The following is an 18903-nucleotide window of genomic DNA, read 5'->3' as shown; positions in this document are numbered from 1 at the left end:
CCGCGGGGCGCGAACACCCGGGGGAAGGGGGGGGGGGGGGGGCGACGCAGTGTAGTAGTAGTAGTGGCAGTAGAGGTAGAAGGCGCGCTTCCCGGAAACAGCAAACCCCACTTCCGGTCAGGGAGCGGGGCCGGGTGGGGGGAGCGGCGGCGAGAAAACACCGGAAAGCGGAAACGACCGTGTCGGTCTCCCTCTTGAGAAGGGGAGCCCCGCCGCCAACACGACGGGAGGCGACAAGTGCGTATGCCGGCGCAGACGCTGCCGCTTCTTAGCAGAGCCTCAAGGGCGAGTAGCGCCAGGCTGGCTACGCGGGAGAAGTCGTCACTAGGTTATTGGCGCAGCCGGTTGCGAGTCTTCGGAGAGTAACTACGGGTAGTAGCCTCGAGGTTACGGTATACACGGATGTCGTACACGCAGGACGTCGCAGCCGAACCACGTGGACTTCTCTCAGCTTGCCGCACATCGGCACAAAAGGAAGAGCACTCGTCTCTACGTTTGAAAAAAGAAAAAAAAAAAACGCTTCAGCGGCGTTCACTGCGTAATTATGGCGTGACCACTTGGCGTGAACACACGTGCGTCCCAAGGAGTGGGCTGAGTCGGGCTGGTTGGTTCATGATGAATGGTACGGCAAAACAGCGCCAACAGACGGGACGGAAGAAGAAGAGACAGCGCGTGTGTCTGTCTCTTCTTCTTCCGTCCCGTCCGTCAGCGCTGTCTTGTCGTCCAATTCAACATAAGCTTTCACTATGAGCCCCCTCTCCTCGCAGAAAAAAAAAAAAAAAAATTGAATCCATCCAGGGGCAAAGGCAGCTTAACGGTGGAAAACAGCACAAACTGGACGAGGCACAAAAGAAAGTAACAGACGAACTTGGTTGGGAAACACTGCACGCGCGCTGTTCGCCACAGAAGGATGTCGCTGCGCTCGTGTTGTTAGGTCTTCGCACCGCCCGCCTGTAAATGGGCCGCTTCCTAAAACGAGCTACGCAACTCGTGTCAGTTGCCGGTTGCGGAGCAAGCGACAGGCAGACATGCGCGGCGCGTGACTTCGTCAACGTGAAACGCCCCCGGCTTGCCGTGCGCTTGCTGCTGCGGTCGAAAAAAAAAAAATACATGTGCGACAGAGCACCGGCTTCTCGGGTCGGATGACTTCAACTCGACGCGGTCGCCGGTCGTAGCCGGCACAGCGGATCATCATATCCCCTCTCGCGATTGCCTTCCTCGGCGCTGTCACTAGGCGGGTCTCCACGTGCCAGAGCGTACACGCACGCGAAATAGCCTTCAATATCGACCTTCAGTATCGGCTGCGGCATATCGGATGGCACTTGCGATCGAATGGCGCGCGTAGCATGGCGTACAGGCAGCTTCAATATGAGAGAAAGCAGTCTGTCGAAGACAATAAGGAACACCTGAGCTGAACTGAGGGATGAGAATGTTTTGCGGGTATCAATGAGTCGAGAAAACAATACAGAAAAAAATAAAAGAAAGATGCGCTTCTCATTCCTACTCGCGGGTAATCATTGGTTGAATGCTCCTCATGTGTTCGTTCGCTCATGATGCCAAATGCAACGGGAAAGGGGGGGCAATAAGTTCAATCGTGACCAGCTCCCGGGCAAGGGCGATAAAAGCGTGCTTGAGCGCGCCGTCAAACGCGGAAAGGTCCACTGTACACAACTGTAGCATTATCCCAGAAAGTGACGTCAACGCCTTCGCCGAATAATGAGCCGCTCGTTATACGACAGCCGAGTGCATTCTCCCTCCTTTGGTTGGTTATGGACTTGGGTTTTGTTTTTGACGTGTCGGAGCAACACTGCGGGGTGTGAGCCACGTGACAGATAACGAGGGATTCTTTCACGTGAACCTAACATCGAACAACAAGAAAATATGCTAGGCTCTGGACTTCGGCGATCCTGCCGCCACTTGTGAGCGACAGTGCGCGCGCACACACACAAGCATTACTGCGACGCAAATGAGAGTGATATCAACGGAAAACATCACCAGGAATTGCGTAGCGTGCGTACACCCTGTTTGGCGTCGGCGGCACTACCACAGTTTGCACCGACATCATAGCGGGCGCCATCCTTGGGCCCCGAAAGCGGAGCGAAAGCCTCGGCGTTTCGCCAAACGGTTCCCGCGCACACTGTGGAAGTACCCAAAGATGGCGCCCGCGACGTCGCGCGAAAAAGAAAAACAACGTTTAAAGAAAAAAAAAAAGCAGCCGGAAATTGAGCCGACGCTTTTTTTCCCTTTCTAAGCGCGCACACGCTCGGTTTCAAGCAGCATTCTGGAACTCGCCCCCCCTCAGTTCTATTATGCGCTTCTCGTGACCGCGCGATGCGCAAAAAAAAAAAAAAAAAAGGGAAGAAAAGCGAGGACCCCGCAGTGCGCGCTTGGGCGTCTTCCACGTTGCACGCACACAGCACGCGCGTTTCGTGCACACGCCGCGCAAGCTCGTATCTCTCTCTACGCCACGCGCCGCACAAACGCGGAGAAGGAGGGGGGGGGGGGGGGGGGGCAGCACCTGCTGTACGGGGCCGACGTGAATGGGGGGAAGAGAAAAACAGTAGCGCGCTCACGCCACGCACCGCAGGTCCCCGGACGAACGAACGAACGACTCATTCGGGGATTGCTACAACGTCGCCCACGCGCCATCACGCTGCGCCCGGCGAGCAGCGTGACCTGCAGGCACAAGGCACGCAGAGCAGGGGACGCTTGAGCAGCGGAGGCAGGCCCCGCACAGCGGGGCAAAGCCACGCCGCTTGTTACTCGCGCCCCCTGATCTTAGTTAAGGGCCTGTCGTGACGTCAAGGCAGCGTCACGCCGTGTTCTCCTCGAAGCTAAAGAGAACAACAGTTCGACGCCGGCGACGATGACACAGGGGGAGCGGCGGCGCAAAATGCGCCGCTATGCGGCCTGATGCAGCAATCGGGGCTGATCCCAAACTCGCTCAAAGCCCCATCATTGTCATCATCATCGCCCTAGTCGAGACACCGCTGCAGGGACTAATGCTTCTAATCGTTCTTGCTGCGTGTCACTCACACCACGCTCCAGTTTATTTCCTGAGCCAGACATCTCAGATGATTCTATAGGCCACACCCAATACCTTTCCTACACCTTGGTATCGCCAGCTTTAGTCACACTACAGAGGGAAAAAAAATTCTAGCATGCTCAGCGACACCGAGTCAAGCTATGTCAAATTTACTCACTCAGCATCGCAGCGCTTTAAGGAAGTAAAATTCGATGTACAAAATACCCCGTGGGTGACTACCAGCTCTCCCTGGTTGCGGAAATTATTCCGGTATCGGCTCTGCAAAGTGGTGGTAGAGGCAGCATAAAACATTGTTAAGTGTGCGTGTGCGTGTGCGCTTTCACCGCACCGTTTCCGCCATCGTAGGAAGTGTTTGAGCGAGAGAGAGAGAGAGAGTGAGAGAGAGACTAAGCTTCAACAGTCCAGCGGTAAAATATGGGGTTTACATAAACGTACTAGACATTAAGTGCCCCATCGAAAGGTCGCCCCATGATTAACGAGTTTGCCGAGCGCTTTTATCGCTTCCCAGATAAGCCACTACAGGCAGTAACGTTTTTCACACGAAAGAGCGAAACTTCGTTACCAAACACCACAGCGAGCGAGCTTTCGGGAAACGAGCGTAAGCGACTCACAAATCACGCTCTCCTGTCACTAAAAACTTCCCCCGAGGTTCGGCTGGCGGGTTCCACGAACGTTGTGTATACACACGATCATGCGGACACAGATGCGTGAACGTAGCAGGGGTGTATGCCCCTTTTGTATCCACATGCTTATGAAGCCTGCAGGGATAAGGTAGCCGCAGCTGAACACGGGACAGGGCTAAACGGAAGGACACGGAGATGCCTCCGTCCTGCAATCCACGTAGTTACGCTCACGAAAGAACTGGAATCACCTGAAACCAGTTATAAACCGTCACACCTAAAAGCCACCTCCGCCTCATACTCGTACTCGCACAGACCAACAGCGTCGCTAGAGCGCTCGGGGCAGGCAGTACTACGTGCTGTGCACAGTACAAGGACAGAAGACGCCAGTAAAGTCTCGAAATTCCGACCACCGGCAACAACTTTGGCGCCAAACAAGGCGATCGTACCGACTTCACTTCAGCGAACGAGTGAGACCAGAGCACGTTACCAGAGGCGAGACTTTTCCCCCACGGCTCCATCCACGCTGCTGAATCCGGGACGTCGATTTGGAGCGAAATTCGGAGGTCCCGCAGATTGTCGCGCCACCTGCGGGCCGCCGGCGACACTGCCTTTCACGAAATCAACGTCGCTGCCAGGCAACTTTGTTTGCCTTTTCTGCCGCCTCCTCGGCAAACCAGTGCTGTTTGAAACAAACTCATCGAGCCTTTAAGGAAAATCGCGACGGGAGATGCCCCCGATTTCGAAACCCATGGACCGAGCAACCAAACAAAGGCGAGGGTGCGTACGCGACTCGCGTGAAGAGGAAGCGCGGCTGGAATATGACGCGACGAACGGGGCTAGTTAACAACGCGAGTGACGTCTTTTGGCATGGGACGAAAGTTACGCAATCGTCTCGCGCTGGTTACACGACGAGGCCAACGGAACGGCGAGAAACACCCCAGCGTGTGTGCGCTCGTACAGCTGGAGACGGTGACGATAACGAGCGCCGCACCGCAAAGAGAAAGAGAGAGAGAGAAAAAAAAAAAACACCACGCTACCCTTTCTTCGCGATGAAGGAGTCGAACCGTTGCGCAAGGCACGCAACAAGCTCGACGGCAGCGGCAACATCGCCAGGGCTGGCCCGCAGCCATCGCACCGAAAGATAAAATAAAAAAAAAGTAAGGAATACCCCCGGGACGCGCCGCGACTATTATCGAAGGAAGAAAACCCGCGACCTCACGTGACGCAAGCGCGCGCGCGCGCCTGAATCGCAGCTGACCAACGTTTAGGACGTAATATATTACGTCATCGACGGGCCGCCGGAGCGCGTTTTTTTCTGTTTTAATCCCCTAACCGTGCGCAACATAACGATGCGGCTCGGCGGCGAAATGCGCCGAGAGACCTCGGAGGACAGAAGGAGGTGGCAAAAAAAAAAAAAAAAAAAAAAAAAGTCACCGCAGCAGCAAACGCGTCCTTCGGGTTGGACTTCCGAACGCCGAGCACGAACTGAGCCTCGACCGAGGCGAGAAGCCGGAATGCGATACTAAAGCGGGGGCCGCCGACGAGCTATTCGGAGCGCATCTCCAATGGTTTAAGAGAGGATCGGCTGTCGCGAATAGAGAGAAAGGATTGCGGCCTCAACAACGCTTCAACTGACGCCTGCACCGCTTCCGGAAACCATCCTGGGCTGCACAACGGACAGACAGCTCAGCTCATGAATGACATGCCAGAACACAAACGTATTGGCGGCCGGAGAGGAATTACAGTCGGGGTGTATACATTTCCAAAGAGCGGTTTTCGCGCCTTCGAAATGGAACTAAACCGCGCTACTGTTCAGGTTTGGTTTTATGGGGTCTAACGTCCCAAAGCGACTCAGGCTATGAGAGACGCCGTAACGGAGGGCTCCGCAAATTTCGACCACCTGGGGTTCTTTAACGTGCACTGACATCGCACAGTACACGGGCCACTAGAATTTCTCCTCCAAAGAAATTCAACCGCCGTGGCCGGGATCGAACCCGCGTCTTTCGGGTCAGCAGCCGAGCACCATAACCACTGAGCCACCGCGGCGGCGCGCTGCTGTTCAGTCTCCTCACTTCAGATTTGCTCACTTTTCTGTTCCGGTTTCAAATATTTCGCTCGCGTTTCATTTAACCGCTGACAGTACCACCTTCGAATGGCGTTGTTTTCAGCGCGCACACGCGCGTGCTACACGCGACCGAGTCGTTCAGCCGCTTACGTAGCGAACTGTGAACTCGGCCCACGTTGAAAGACGGAAGTGGGGTGGGGGTCCGGAGTCGCCAACATTACACCTGGGGACACCAGACGTCGTCGACGAAAGCCGGAGAGGTCGTCACCGCCGTGCGCTCGAAACGAACTGCCACACTCGCAGCACCTTCGGGGTCGTGACGTCAAGAAGCGCGCTCCTTCCTCTCTGCCCTCAAGAGAAGCGGGCAACAGCAGCAGCAGCAGCAAAACATTTACGGCGGCGGTGCCCAACAACAATGGGCAGCAGCAGCAGCAGTGCACAGTAAGAGGCGGCTCCTGACAATGGCGGGCGAAAAAGACAATGCGGCCATTTGCGTCGGGGGTCACACGGGGGGCTGCGGAGGCCAACGCAGCGCACACGGGGCAGCGAGCGTGCGCTCCTCATTGGGCGCCCATCAGCCGGCGCAGCGAGCGAGACACCGCGACGTCTGCCGCCGCCCAAGACAGCCGGAGAGAATGGCTGCCAGGGCAAGAAGGGGGAAGGGAGGGAAGAGAGCCATTGAGGACAAAGCGCCATTCACGGGCTCTATCCGTGCCGCGCCCGTAGCCTCGCATGCGGCGCAGGAAGAGAAATACGCTCCCGGCTGTGGACAAAAGGGGGGCCGCCGCTTCCGCGACGACCGCGTGGCGGCTGCCGGGGCGAACGATGGCGACCTTGGGAGGAGAGCGTGTGCTCTCTCGTCGGGCGGCCGTACCGAGGAACCAGCAGGCGGCCCAACTCGTTCCTCCTGCAGCCTTTCGGAGAGAGACCGCAGCGCGCCAACACTACTACCATGGCTGCAAGGGCAACCGACGGGGCAAACACCAGGGTTTGAGGGGAAGGGGAGGGGGCCGACATGACGTTCCTCCTCCCCACTGCGATATATATACAGGGTGTAGCGGCGGAAACAATACCGGAAGAGAGAATCGAAACGGTTATTCTATCCTAACAATACGAGTGCCGCTATGTACAGCGACAAAACTGAAAATGGAGCAATTTCGCCGGCAGGCTCGGGAGGAGCAACACGTTCCTCTATTTTTTTTCGTTTTGCGCGGAGAAAATGTAAGATCTGCGAGATGAGAAACAAATCACCACTACACGGTGACTCTCGCCACGTGAAAACTTCACTCATCGTCTCATGTTCCGCGCTTGTTCGCTACGCGTGCTAGGACGAGGAACCCCCCCCACCCCCGAGTCGTCGGTAACGATTCCCCTTTTCCCTCGGTCGATGTCGCCGCTCCGCTCGAAGACCTTTTTGGCTCGAACACAACGTGAGAGCAGTCATACCTAAGCTCTGACGAGCTACGGCTCAGCTTGAAGAAAAAACAGTGCAAAACACTACGTAGGCAAACCACAGGCGGCTTGACGTAAAGCGCTCGCATGACAGTGAACAAACACTAGTCATAAACGAGTCAGTGGGGTCCCCTCTCCCGCGGCTGTCGCCCAGGCCTCGCCTCGCCAGAACTTGGCGATAGTTTGGATGAGATGAAGAAGCGAGATCCTATAGAGAACCCAGCGCTGTCAACAGGACGCAGCAACAGGCACTGCGCAGCGGTTCGCTCCGTGTCGGGTTAATCTCGCGCCGTTTCCGCAACACGATCTCGCCACAGGCCGCCGCGTTGCAGCGCGAGCCGACAGACAGTCCGGGCGGCCTCGCGTCCATCGCGCGTCGGGAAACAACAGCGTTCTCCATTCGAGACCGACCGGATACGAGTGTCGCATTCCAGAGCGCACACCGCTCAGGGGCCGCGATAGGAAACCGACGCTGGCGAATCGAACAAGTACCCCGCGAGTACGTGTGTGCCGCCGCCATACGCAGCAACAACCCAACCGACCCAGCTCTACAGATACAGGATCCGCAGTCTTTTTCTTGTCGTTCGTGTTCGTCTCTGCGACGACACTTTATCGCGAAAGGAGACTACACGTCGAAAAAGTTTTCTTTTGGTTGATTGATTGATTGATTGATTCTGAGAGGAAGCACACGGCCACTGTGGGCGGAAATGGGGAAAGAACGTTAGTCACGTTCGAGGTGCGAGTCGGCGTATTGTCCATTTTGGCTTTAGCTGGCCGCGATCAGAAAGGCTCTAGTCGGCACCCTTATATCGCCATGATCACGCCGCTTTGACTCCCATATGAAGCGAATAGGAGCTGTGTGTCGGTATCCGTGAGCAGCGCGGTACGGTGATCTCTGTGCTGGACGGACTGTATGGCCATTCTCCCGTTTTCAAATGCAGTGCACTGCCAGAGTAGATGGGTAAGGCCTGCGCTGCAGTGGAGCCCGCAGTGCGAGCACGTTACCGCGGTAATGTCGCGGCGATCGCCATTTCGCCAGAGTATATGGGGTGTATGCCGACTCAGCATACACCTTGTTGATGAAGACCTCTCGGGAACGTTGAGGGCGGGTCTCGCACGAAAAGAGGAGTGGCGGAGTAAGTTCTTTTTCTTGTTCGGAAACTACGCGAAATTCGGCCACGGTGGGTTTACACAGACAGAAAAGCGCCAATTTCTGTGCAACGAGCGTCCTCAGGGCTAACAACATTCAATGGCAAGGCGTGATCGAAGTTGAAGGCAACGGTCGAGAACTTCAGCGCGAATACATCTGACAAGAGAGAGCTTCGTCGCAGCCAGATCTTCACCTCCCGATGAGCACTCGAGACTCGCAGTTACGTTCAACACTTGTGGATCGTGGGCAGTGCGCCTTGGTTCATGAACGACGTCGCGAGCTTAAAGAAAAGCTCCCAAGAGACGAACATCCATCTCGGGCGGCTACGGCCGTGCGGTGTCAGTACACGTTAAATGAACTCCAGCTGGTGGAAATGAAACCCAAGCCCTCCACTACGGCGCCCCTTTATCCCTCTGTCAACGTTCCCTCAATGCGCGGTTCGGGTGTCCACGTTCAGTGTCACCACGCATTTCCTCATTACTAATTATTATTATCATCATCATCATGACCATCATCACCACAATCATTATTATTAGCCGCATTGCAAACGCACCATAGGGTTTCGAGCTTTGTAGGACCTAAGTCGCGCAAGCCCTTGTATGCCGCAATATCTTGTACCTATATTTTCTGTTCGCAATATAACACACTACAACAATAAACGCGAACAGAGCCACATAGAAGGAAGGAAACGAACTGAGCGCAGTGTTCACCTCCGGCCTCCGATTGTCCGAGTCCCAGTCGAACTACGGCAAAACTGGTCCAGCAAAAGTAAGGCATAACCGACTCGGATGTGAACCGCGGTTACGAAAAGCCTGAAGCGCAGTTTGCACCGCCCGCGTGTGCGAGAAAAACAACGTGCACGTGGCGTGAAGACTTACCGCCGTTTCCCATCCAAGATGTCCCACTTGAGAGGAAAAAAAGGACTGCGGGCTCTATAGCAGTGCGAGCACACCCTTGACGACACCGCGCGCGCTGCCGCCGCGTTATGAGAGTTCGCAAGCGCCAACCGCCGCCGCGCCACGTTCCGGCGACGTCGAATCACGTCCGATGGACTCAACGCTGCGCGAACGCTGCTTCCGGAGCCCGTGGGAATATCTCAGGAAGTCGGATGACTCGCAGGCGAGCGACGATAAGGCCGCCTGCGCATGACGTGACCACCGTCTCAAGCGGTGAGTCATTCGAACTCTGGCAGCCACAGTTCGGTCACGCTTCGCCCATTAACTCACAACTCACACTCGCCAGTTTAACCGTCCCTAATCGCAGACGCGAAAGAGCTCCTCACCCACAAATACCAGGATTACCCCCACCCCTCGAAAATCGCAAATGAAGCCTACCCCGTAGACTTTACAGTACGCGATTTCAGTGCACATAAATTTCATTCCTACAACGCTTATTACGAAGATTTGCTTTTCAAAGCGCGAGAAACGTCCGCTGGTACAATACACCCACAAAGGTCCTGCGCCGAGAACAAGTTCCGCATGTTCGGCATCTGACCGGCAGGATTTTGACAGGGGCCAGCGCGAACCCATACAGCGCAAACCCCAACGTCCGGCGCACCAGATGGGCCGGAACCACCTCAAGATGTCGGGGCTACCCCAGGAAACTTCTAATACGGAGCCAGTAGCCCACAGCGAGGTTTGGAACCCGAAAATGCATTAGCGTGTCCCGTCCGGCAGCAACGCGATGCCCCATATTTTCTCCGAAACTTACTCGCGCACTGCTTCACGTTTTTCATCAGTGAAGAAATGCCACGTATAGAAATAAATGTTCCCAAAGCGGTAAATATTTTGGGAGGAGGCTGGCAACAACGTAGGGAACATCACACCATTTGAATTGAAGCAACTGTTTATGCAGTACACTTGCTCTTTCTTGCAGATATGTTAAAATACATATACGTCCAAATAACGGTGACTACTCTACCCAACCGCATCGTACTGGCCCTTTGATGATTCCGCACTGTACGCACGAGCAATCGTACGAGTATCGCAATGGGTTTCGTTATTTCCTCGGACAGCGCCGCACTTCTTTCTGCATTCGTTAAGTTTATAGGGTTTAACGTCCCAGAGTGACTCAGGCTATGAGGGACGCCGTAGTGAAGCCTCCAGAAATTTCGACCACCTGGGGTTCTTTAACGTGCACCCACATCGCACAGTACGCGGGCCTCTAGAATTTCGCCTCCATCGAAATTCCGCCGTCGCAGCCGGGATCGAACCCGCGTCTTTCGGGTCAGCAGCCGAGCGCCATAACCACTGAGCCACCGCGGCGGCATCTGTAATATGCGTTTGATGCCGTGTTCTCGTAAAACGGAACTGCAATTAGCCAAAGCTGCCTCAGAACGGACTTCTCTCCCATCTGCCGAGGTACGCAGGTATATGACGCATGGAAGCAAGTGAATTCCGACCCAAAGAGCCGCCCAGGAACGAAAGCGGGTACTGTCAGCGACGTACAGGCGCCGTGAATCAGCGGCCGAGGAAGAAGAGAGGCCGGCAGCTGCGAGACGTGAATGAACCGGCCGAGAAGAAAGGCGGCCCGTTGCGCGCATTCCTTGGAAGCTTGCCTGGCCTCGCTCGGAGAAAAACGCGGCTGCCACGACCACTTTTCCTTCTTCTTCCACTGGCGCTCGTTTTCGCCACGGCTTCCTCTCGCTGGCCGTCGGTCGCGGCGGCTGACGTCGGCGGCAGAAACGGGAGGAGGGGAAAAATACACCCGCGCGCCGGGGCCGGGGGCGCTCTCTTTCGTATACGTCCAGCAGCTCCGCGATGAGTACTCGGAACCGAGTGCGGTGGCGAGCGGCCCTAAAAAACTTCCGGGATGCGTGGCTGAAACAAAGCGCACGCCGCAGATCGGTGGCACTCACGCGTCGGAAATACCCCGGACCGCTCTGCCGCTGGTGTTGCGGACAGCTTTCGAAATGAGCGACGGTCACCATCCGTACATGGCGCCGCGAATGTGAAATCTCGAAAACAAACCACAGCATCAGGCAAACCGCCCGATGGGCTCCGCACTTATTTCGACCATCACACGAAGAGTTCCTCGGCGCGAACCGATATTGCGAGGCACGGGTAGATTTCACATCAGACTTCCGGAGAAATGCGGTTCGTAAACTCCCTCGTGCTCAGAAGCAGAACGGAGAGATGGGGCTGGCGTTCTTTTTTTTTTTTTTTTTTTTTGAAAACAGCGCTAGGCTACGAGGCACACGCATATTACGCAGTAATTGCGGGCCGTACAGGCCGGCTTCTTCCCGGCTGCACAGACTAACCACCGCATAAAGAGGAAAGAGGGGCCAGAGGAGGAAGACTGGCCCGGGATCTCTTCCCAGTTAGCAGTGTTCGCATGTGAACCAAGTAGGCTCACGGAGTTTTCACGAGACAGAATTCCGCGAAACACAGGCGACAAGCCTAAGTTGCAAGCACGCCACACATACCGTCCAATGGTTCGTGTTTGCCGTCAGTGCTGTGCTGAATTGTGCCTTTTAAGAAAACTGTTCGGGGTTTAAGTCACCTCGAGAAAGAACGAACGCAGATTCGGTGTCTCTCCTACTAGAGCCGTTTTATTTGATAATTAATTTTCACTAACGGAAATGTCCTTCATGAATTCTCGAACGTGTACCTAACGAAACGCTCGCTTCTAACAGCGGGGACAGCCGTACGAAACCGTGAAATCGGTTACAACACGTATAAGGGACCGTGCCTCACTGTGACGATTAAAGTTGTTAACGTCGACAGCTAGAGGCTACCCGTTGCCGGCATGCTGTACACTGTCTCATTACTCGCCCAGAGTCACTTTCCAAATCGCAAAAGGAAACGAGGCAGCAGGAACCCCCTGTATCACGATCAGTCTCGTCTCTCAATCGACGAAACACAGTGCGGAACCAGCGCAGAAAAGCAAGGGCGCGATAATTATTCGACTCACCCGCGCGCCGTGACCGGAAAACGGGACGTCGATCCGATACGAACTTAATTACCGAACCTGCGCGCGGTTATACCAAAACGGACTGCGCATACATTTAGATAGCGAGCAAGACAAGCAAAGCAGCTCGGCCCCAGTCGAATGCCCTCGCAGGTTTCCTGGCAGGGCAAACACGGCCAGATTTTTTTTTCTTCCTTCTTCCATCTCTCCGCACTCCTTATCAGCGGATGAGACGGCGAGAGGTGAAAAAGACACCGGAAACGACACGCAAGATAGTCGCGCCGAGTAATCGGCTGAATACTGGGGAGGTTTTTATCGCGACAAACGACGCAGGGAAACGAAGACGGGGCGCCCAGACGGCCTCTCGAGGAAGCGCTCCCAGACAGCATCGGCCGCGTCAGTCGAGTGCGAGCAGGGCGCAGTTGTTGACATCGACGCCCGGGCTATGCTCCAGACATTCTCCGAGATCGACAGCGCACAGCTGCTTCGAATAAAAGCAGCAACGTCACTGAACACTTGAGGGGGGGGAAAAATCTCCAGTAGTAAGTACGGTACGGTATATGGAGTCTGACGTCCGAAAACAACACGTGGATCCAAAGCAACAAGCTTGCTTCCCGTTGTCTTCTCCGCCTGACCCCCGTTGTTTCTGGTGCCCAACACTGATCGCCCGAGCAGAGAAAAACCTGGCTCAGGCGCCATTTTCCTCTTCCTTGCTTCATCCGTCAACCGGGATTGACGTACTCAACGTACCTCAATCTAACGTCTATCCGAGAGCGGAAACGGTCGGGGCATTTTGCCGCAAACGCAACACACGCACGACACAGGAGGTAGTAGTATACATAGAGTACATGGGGCTCGGCAACACATGCCCACCGGTAAAACTAAGCCAGCATTAGCAAGCTCCTACGATAGGACGAGTGAGATTCTTTACTTTAGCGCTGTAAGTGATACTGAATAGTGCACGCTAGACAATTACAACCCTCCATGCAACATGCAGTGTGTATCCACAACAAACGAATGAGCGCGCACCGAACACTTTATACTCGCCTAAGCAGATAAAAGGGGGGGAGGGGGGTGGAAATGGTGTGCGAGTCTCAGGTAAGCATCGCCGTCAAAGCAGGGAGGGAAGAGAACGCCTACCGGACGCTGATGCATGCTTTTTGTGCGCGCATCATCGCATTATGCATACCCCTAATTACGCCCCTCTCGACGAACGCTTTTGCGCCTCGGGCGAGCGTGCGAGAGAGGCGGCGGCCTCGGGCGTCACGACAGGAAAGTTGCGACGCCGAAGAAAAGCGAAGCCGACGTCAGAGAGCGTGTGGGAAAAGCGGCAAAATGCCGAGGCCCGCTGGCGCAACCAGCGGCTCGCTGCGGTATGCGCACACCATTGAAAGAGTCCTGCACAAACGGAGAAAACAAAGGTGCAGGCACATTACAGCGCTTCAAGGTCCGCCGTGTGTGTCCGCGCCGACGCACGCGCCGCGCTCTCATCATCATCATCACACCACGATGCATGTCCAGTGCGGCACCTTCTCTTAAAATTCGCTCAGGCTGCCTATCCAGGGACATCAGTTGCCTGCTGTTCTCCTCTGCACACGTATATGCCCTGTCCGGTTCCGTTTCCTTTTCTTGACTTCAGATAAGATTACCACCGACCGGCGTTTGTTTGTTACCTAATCAACTCTGCTCTCGGCCAGGTCGGAGGCTGGATACACAATCCTCCTCGCAGTTTGGGACACCCGAGTGGCAGGTGAGCTATATCCCACGAAGATAATCCCATCACGACAGTCAAGCCGCCGGCAAATGGAGAGCCGTCGCAAATAAATCGTTCACACGACACCCCGAACTACCTCGTCACAGGTAACCGTACCACCTTGGCATGTTTAATGCGCACTGAAACCGCATAACACAGGGGCGCCTCGGCATGCGAGTTGCAAAACGTTTCACGAGCAAATCAAAAGCGGAGGGGGAGGGATGGAGGAGGGACTGGCATTGACACAGGGTCGCCGCGTAGTAGTGGAGTGCTTCGGATTAATTTCAACCACGGACGCCTTTCGGCTCCGTCGAAAATGAGCCACACCGTAGCCGGGATTCGATCCCGCAACCTTGCGCTCGGCACCCAAACGCCGCAACTGCTCGGCCACTGCTGCATCCACCGCAACAGCACTGGGGACTTGAAAACATTCATACGCTGGTTGCCATCCCGTGCAACTAGGCACCGCATTATCTGATACGGGGCGCTAACGGGGCTGCGACAGGCGCTTTTCCGCACTGCTCTCGGACCATGTATAGCAGCGATTTGCCAGCCGCCGCGCACACACCCGCGGAGGGGGAGGGGGGGGCTTCAAAGCTGGGGACGCCGACGCAAGGAGCGCGGCCTTCTCAAGGGCGCATCGCAAGCACGTCGCGCCCTGACAGCCCCCCCTCCCCCTCTCCCCCGTTTTTCTTTGCAGCGCGTGCGACTGGAATTTAAATCGCACCCTCCTCGAGCTTGCCTGCGTCGCGCAGCATAGGAACCCTGTAGCCGAGAGAGGAGAAGAGAGACCTGTTGATTCGGGCTGAACAAAGGGCTCTAAGCTGCGCGCGCACGCACCGGATCCAACACAATGGCCCGTGCCACAACCACCACCGCTAGTAGTACTACTACGGCATGGCGGCGCCCGCTGTGACGTCACGGGGAAAGCTGGCTCGCGGTTGGCGGCACACACGCGGCGTGATCAATGGAGCGCCGGACTCATTCACGGCTCAGTCCACCGGCGTACGGAGGGGAGAGGAGGGAGGAAAAAGAACAATGAGGCGGAGAGGTCGGCCGTGACGAGACGGGGAATGCGACGCGCCGTGTCCAGGGGCGACTTCGGTCACAAACCTGCGCGGGTAGAAAATGAACGCCTAAAAGGCATGCGTACCGGGTCCAGACAGTGAGTAAAGCGTTGCGAAGACAGGAGATTAATGACTGAACAAGTATTTCACGCTTCAAAAAACCAGTTGCTGTTGCGCGTGCACTCATAAGCAGCAGGCTCGCTCGCGAATAAACGGCACAAGACAATTTGAATCCGAATCAGAGTGGCTCGCGTATGCTAGTAGTAGTCGTAGTAGCAGCAAACCACTGGACACTCCAACTCTTTCTCAACAACACCTACGACCCACGGGTGGGCCGCTGCACCACCACTCGAGAGTTTGCTGCAAGTCCAGCGCTTCTCTCTTTTTTTCCTTCGTTTCGTGCAGAAGAGCGTCTCGAGCCGGTGCACTGCCTGCCCACTGTTCCTCTCCCCTTTTCTTTTTCCTCGCAGTGTCCTCGTTTACAACCGAGCGAGGCTCAAAAGGGAGAAGAAGACCGTTTTTCTTTTCCTTCCCGGCGGCGAAGCGAAACGAAAAGGCGCGCCGCCGCCACGGCTGCTGGCCGGCCAGCAAGAAAAAGACGGCCGCCTTCATCCAAGCCTTGCTGCGTGCGTGCGCGAGAACGAAATAGAAGCGGAGGCGGCGGTCGAGCGACGACGATCGTGGTCCCTTTTTCTGAATGAAGGCCCGTGGCCCCCCTTCCAGCAGCAAACGGCCGAGGAGGGGCGAGGCAGCAGGCGAGGAGGCCCGATTGAGGACAGGCCCCGGCGGCGACGGGCCGCTCCTTGGCGGCGCCCAGCCGTGCCTACGCAGGGAGGGGGGCCCACGGCAGCCGGCCCGAAAAGGCCTACGCTCGGCCGACACGAGACGTCCACCCGTAATGGCGGCGGCTGCGGCGCCGTGGCAGAGCAGAAGCAGCAGCTGTGCATGCCGCGCCACGTTCACCCCACCACCCGCACAGCGCTGGTCCTTCCTCCGCACACGGGCCAAACGTCGACCCCCACAGCTGCTCAGTGTCGGGCGCGGTTCACGCGTAGTAGTAGTACACTACACGCGACACCGGGTGACGAGCCCCGAGGATAATAACGGGCGCTCCGCGAACTTTTGAACCGCACCGCCGGAGAGACGGCTGGTGGTTGGCGCAAGGCCAGACTAGAGTTGTAACGGGGTTCCGGAACGATGCTCCCCGGCGGATCGAAAAAGGCCGCTACATGCGCTAGACAAACTACGCGAGATCCGGTGTAGAATGCGCACAGTAAAGCGAACGAAACTTCCTTCATTCGTACGGCCACTGTATGTGGTACTCCACATCTGGACCGGTCATTTCTTTCCACACAACCGGACTGCGGACTGTTTGTTCCACGAGTGGGAACCTAGAAGCCGGCGCAAAACACCGAATGCGGGAGAACAAGTGGCAGTCGTGACAGTAGATAAAGAAGGAGAACTGGAAGGTAAACTGACCCTGCACATCGGCATCCTCTTCCTTGAGAGTGCGGTAAGCCGGCAGCGTGAAGCAACGCAGCATGATGACCACGACGAGGAGCAGGCGTCGGCGGCCCGCTGCCACACACCATGGACCGAAGGAAACGCGCACGTCGCGAACACTCTCCCGCTGCAGGAGGCAGGTCTCGGAAGAACTAAACACCAACTGGTCGGCGGCTGCGCCTGTCGATGGTGCTTCAGTCGCGGTCCGCGTATCACACGGGCTCGCTCACGTCACTCGAAACACAGAAGACGACACCACCTCATCCGACGAGACAGCAAGCAGGAGACAGAAGCAACACGCTGGTCTGCTCAGTGTTAGAACACGACGAGACCCACGAAGTGCGCCGGGGCGCGTGACGTTAGTCCTAGTTAGGCAGACGGCGACGCCGGTGCGCCGGCGTTCCGACGATCCGCGGCGGCGGAGCGCCTGGCGAGCGGAGCAGCACGTTCCCGGGAAGGAGCCATGACGGCGAGGGTCCTCCTTGCTGGGCACGGGGCGGGTTCTTCTTGTCGGCAGCCTCTCCGACTCGGCGACGGTGCCGGCCGGAGGTCATCCGGCACGAAACCACCCGATGCTGTACAGTACAACGCCGTCGGCCCGAGTCCGCACTCAACAGCAGCAGAAGGAAACGAGCCGACCCTCGCTCCCTCTTGGCACGCGTTCAACGCCTGCGTGGGCACCACCAGACCGGGCCCCCCTCTTTCCAGCAGGGATCAAACTTCTCGCGGCGGCGGATTCGACGACTGCTGCTGCTGCGACGGCGGTCGACGCTTCGTCCTACGAGGCCTCCATGGAGCAGCGGCGCGGATTACGGCGACCGACCCGACGCTACTACTATCCGTCGTCGTCGCCACTACTACACCAAAACGTGCGTTCACGCAACGCAGAGAAAGATACTAGAAAGGAGGAAGGAAACGCACAAGGGGGAAAAGAGAAGCAAACAACTGGCGACAAAGCGGCAGAGCCCCGTTCCTTCTCTCTCTCTGCTGGTCGTCTTCTCTCCCGAGAGAGCGGCAGGCCGGCTGCGTAGGCACCGAAAAACCAACTGCGCCGCAGCAGCAACTCGCAGGATGGAGCGCGGAGGGAGAGGAGAAAGAAGGAGACGAACAACCCCTAACCAGTCAGCCAGCAGCTCTCTCTCTCTCTACCCCCTCACTCTACGAGCCGTGCACGGAGGGAGCCACCAACAGCAAATAAACACACACCGCAGAGAGCAGCAGCAGCAGCGCGCTCCGCTTTCTGCTGCTGCTTTTATTTCCACGCAGTTCCTTTCACCCTCCTCCTCGCTCACACTATCTGAGCAGGAGAACCAACCCTCCCTCCTCGACCATCCTCACGAAAAGAAGAAAACAAGCGCGGCAAAAGCAGGAGGGAGAGGAAGGGGGAGAGAGACGGCCGCGGATGAATGAACCGGGAGCGGAGTGGAGAAGGGGAGCAAGAAGGACGACCGGACGTGACGTTTCAAAAAAGCCGTGGGAGTAGACGCGCAGCAGGAGGCGGCAAAGAGAGGAGCAGGAGGGGGGGAGAAAGGATGGCGGGAAGACGAACAGCGCATGCGCGCGTCCTCCATGCCGCCCGGCCTGGCGCGCGTAGCTGCGTGGACGTGAGTGCTTGTATTTATCTGCCGAAGCAGAGAGCGGCGGGGGAGGAGAAGCGGCAGGCCGGCGCGCTGCACGCTGCGACGGCGGCGCCCGCGAGGGCTTCATGAATGAACGTGGAGAGGAGGACGGCTACGAGTAACCCTCCTCCTCCTACTCGCGCGCGGAGCGTCGCTGGCTGCTCCGAGCCGACTGATGCAAGAGATTGATGAAAAGGCCAGGAAAGAAGTAAAAATGAATGGAATAGCCAAGATCCCAGTAGCGGCCGTGGCAGCAGAAGCATATCAAGAAAGGGATGAAACGTTGCAACGAGGCAGCCTGACGTCACGAGCTACACTCTCGTTCGTGCGCGCGCGCGTGCGCTCTCGTAGGAAGCCCTGCTCGCGGATTTCGCATCCCACGCCCTATACTCGCATCGAGCCCGCACGACATCCGAGCAATCTGAGAAACCCGCAGTAATCAAGCACACAAGTACAAGTGAACAGCTCCGAGCTAATTTGATCCCGTTTCATGCGCAACTTTCGTCAACGGCGATCTACGCCCGGTACTTTTCTCGTCCCCCGAGTAATCCCTGCGCAACACCCACAGCCCATTTGCCGCTTACTACGTCGCGACATCGCTCGTTAAACCGTACCGCGGCGCAGTACCGCAGTCGTCGGCGACTTAGCGTCTGAAGCGAGGCGATAAAAAAAGAGCAGAAAAAAAAAACAAAGACCACGGATAAAGAAGCAGAGCG

The 18903-nt window shown here is 56.6% G+C and overlaps 1 protein-coding gene across 3 annotated transcripts in view; it reads right to left on the bottom strand.

The window, feature by feature from the left end:
- The window catches only part of Shc (SHC-adaptor protein), a 33466-nt gene extending 15647 nt beyond the window's left edge, over positions 1-17819 (bottom strand). Inside the window, exon 1 of one of the 3 annotated variants that reach the window (XM_089545476.1) lies at positions 16545-17819. In XM_089545476.1, the coding sequence (XP_089401602.1) occupies positions 16545-16608 (64 nt within the window). In that variant the 5' untranslated portion in view covers positions 16609-17819. Of the gene's footprint in view, positions 1-868; positions 1128-9214; positions 9582-16544 lie in introns of those variants that run through there. The other 2 variants (XM_089545477.1, XM_089545475.1) reach the window with 2 other exon arrangements.
- Positions 17820-18903: the final 1084 nt, after the last annotated feature.

This window comes from Amblyomma mixtum, chromosome 5, assembly GCF_055824585.1.
Source record: "Amblyomma mixtum isolate Tamu chromosome 5, ASM5582458v1, whole genome shotgun sequence".
NCBI lineage: Eukaryota > Metazoa > Arthropoda > Arachnida > Ixodida > Ixodidae > Amblyomma > Amblyomma mixtum.
This window is presented reverse-complemented; position numbering and strand designations above follow the sequence as displayed.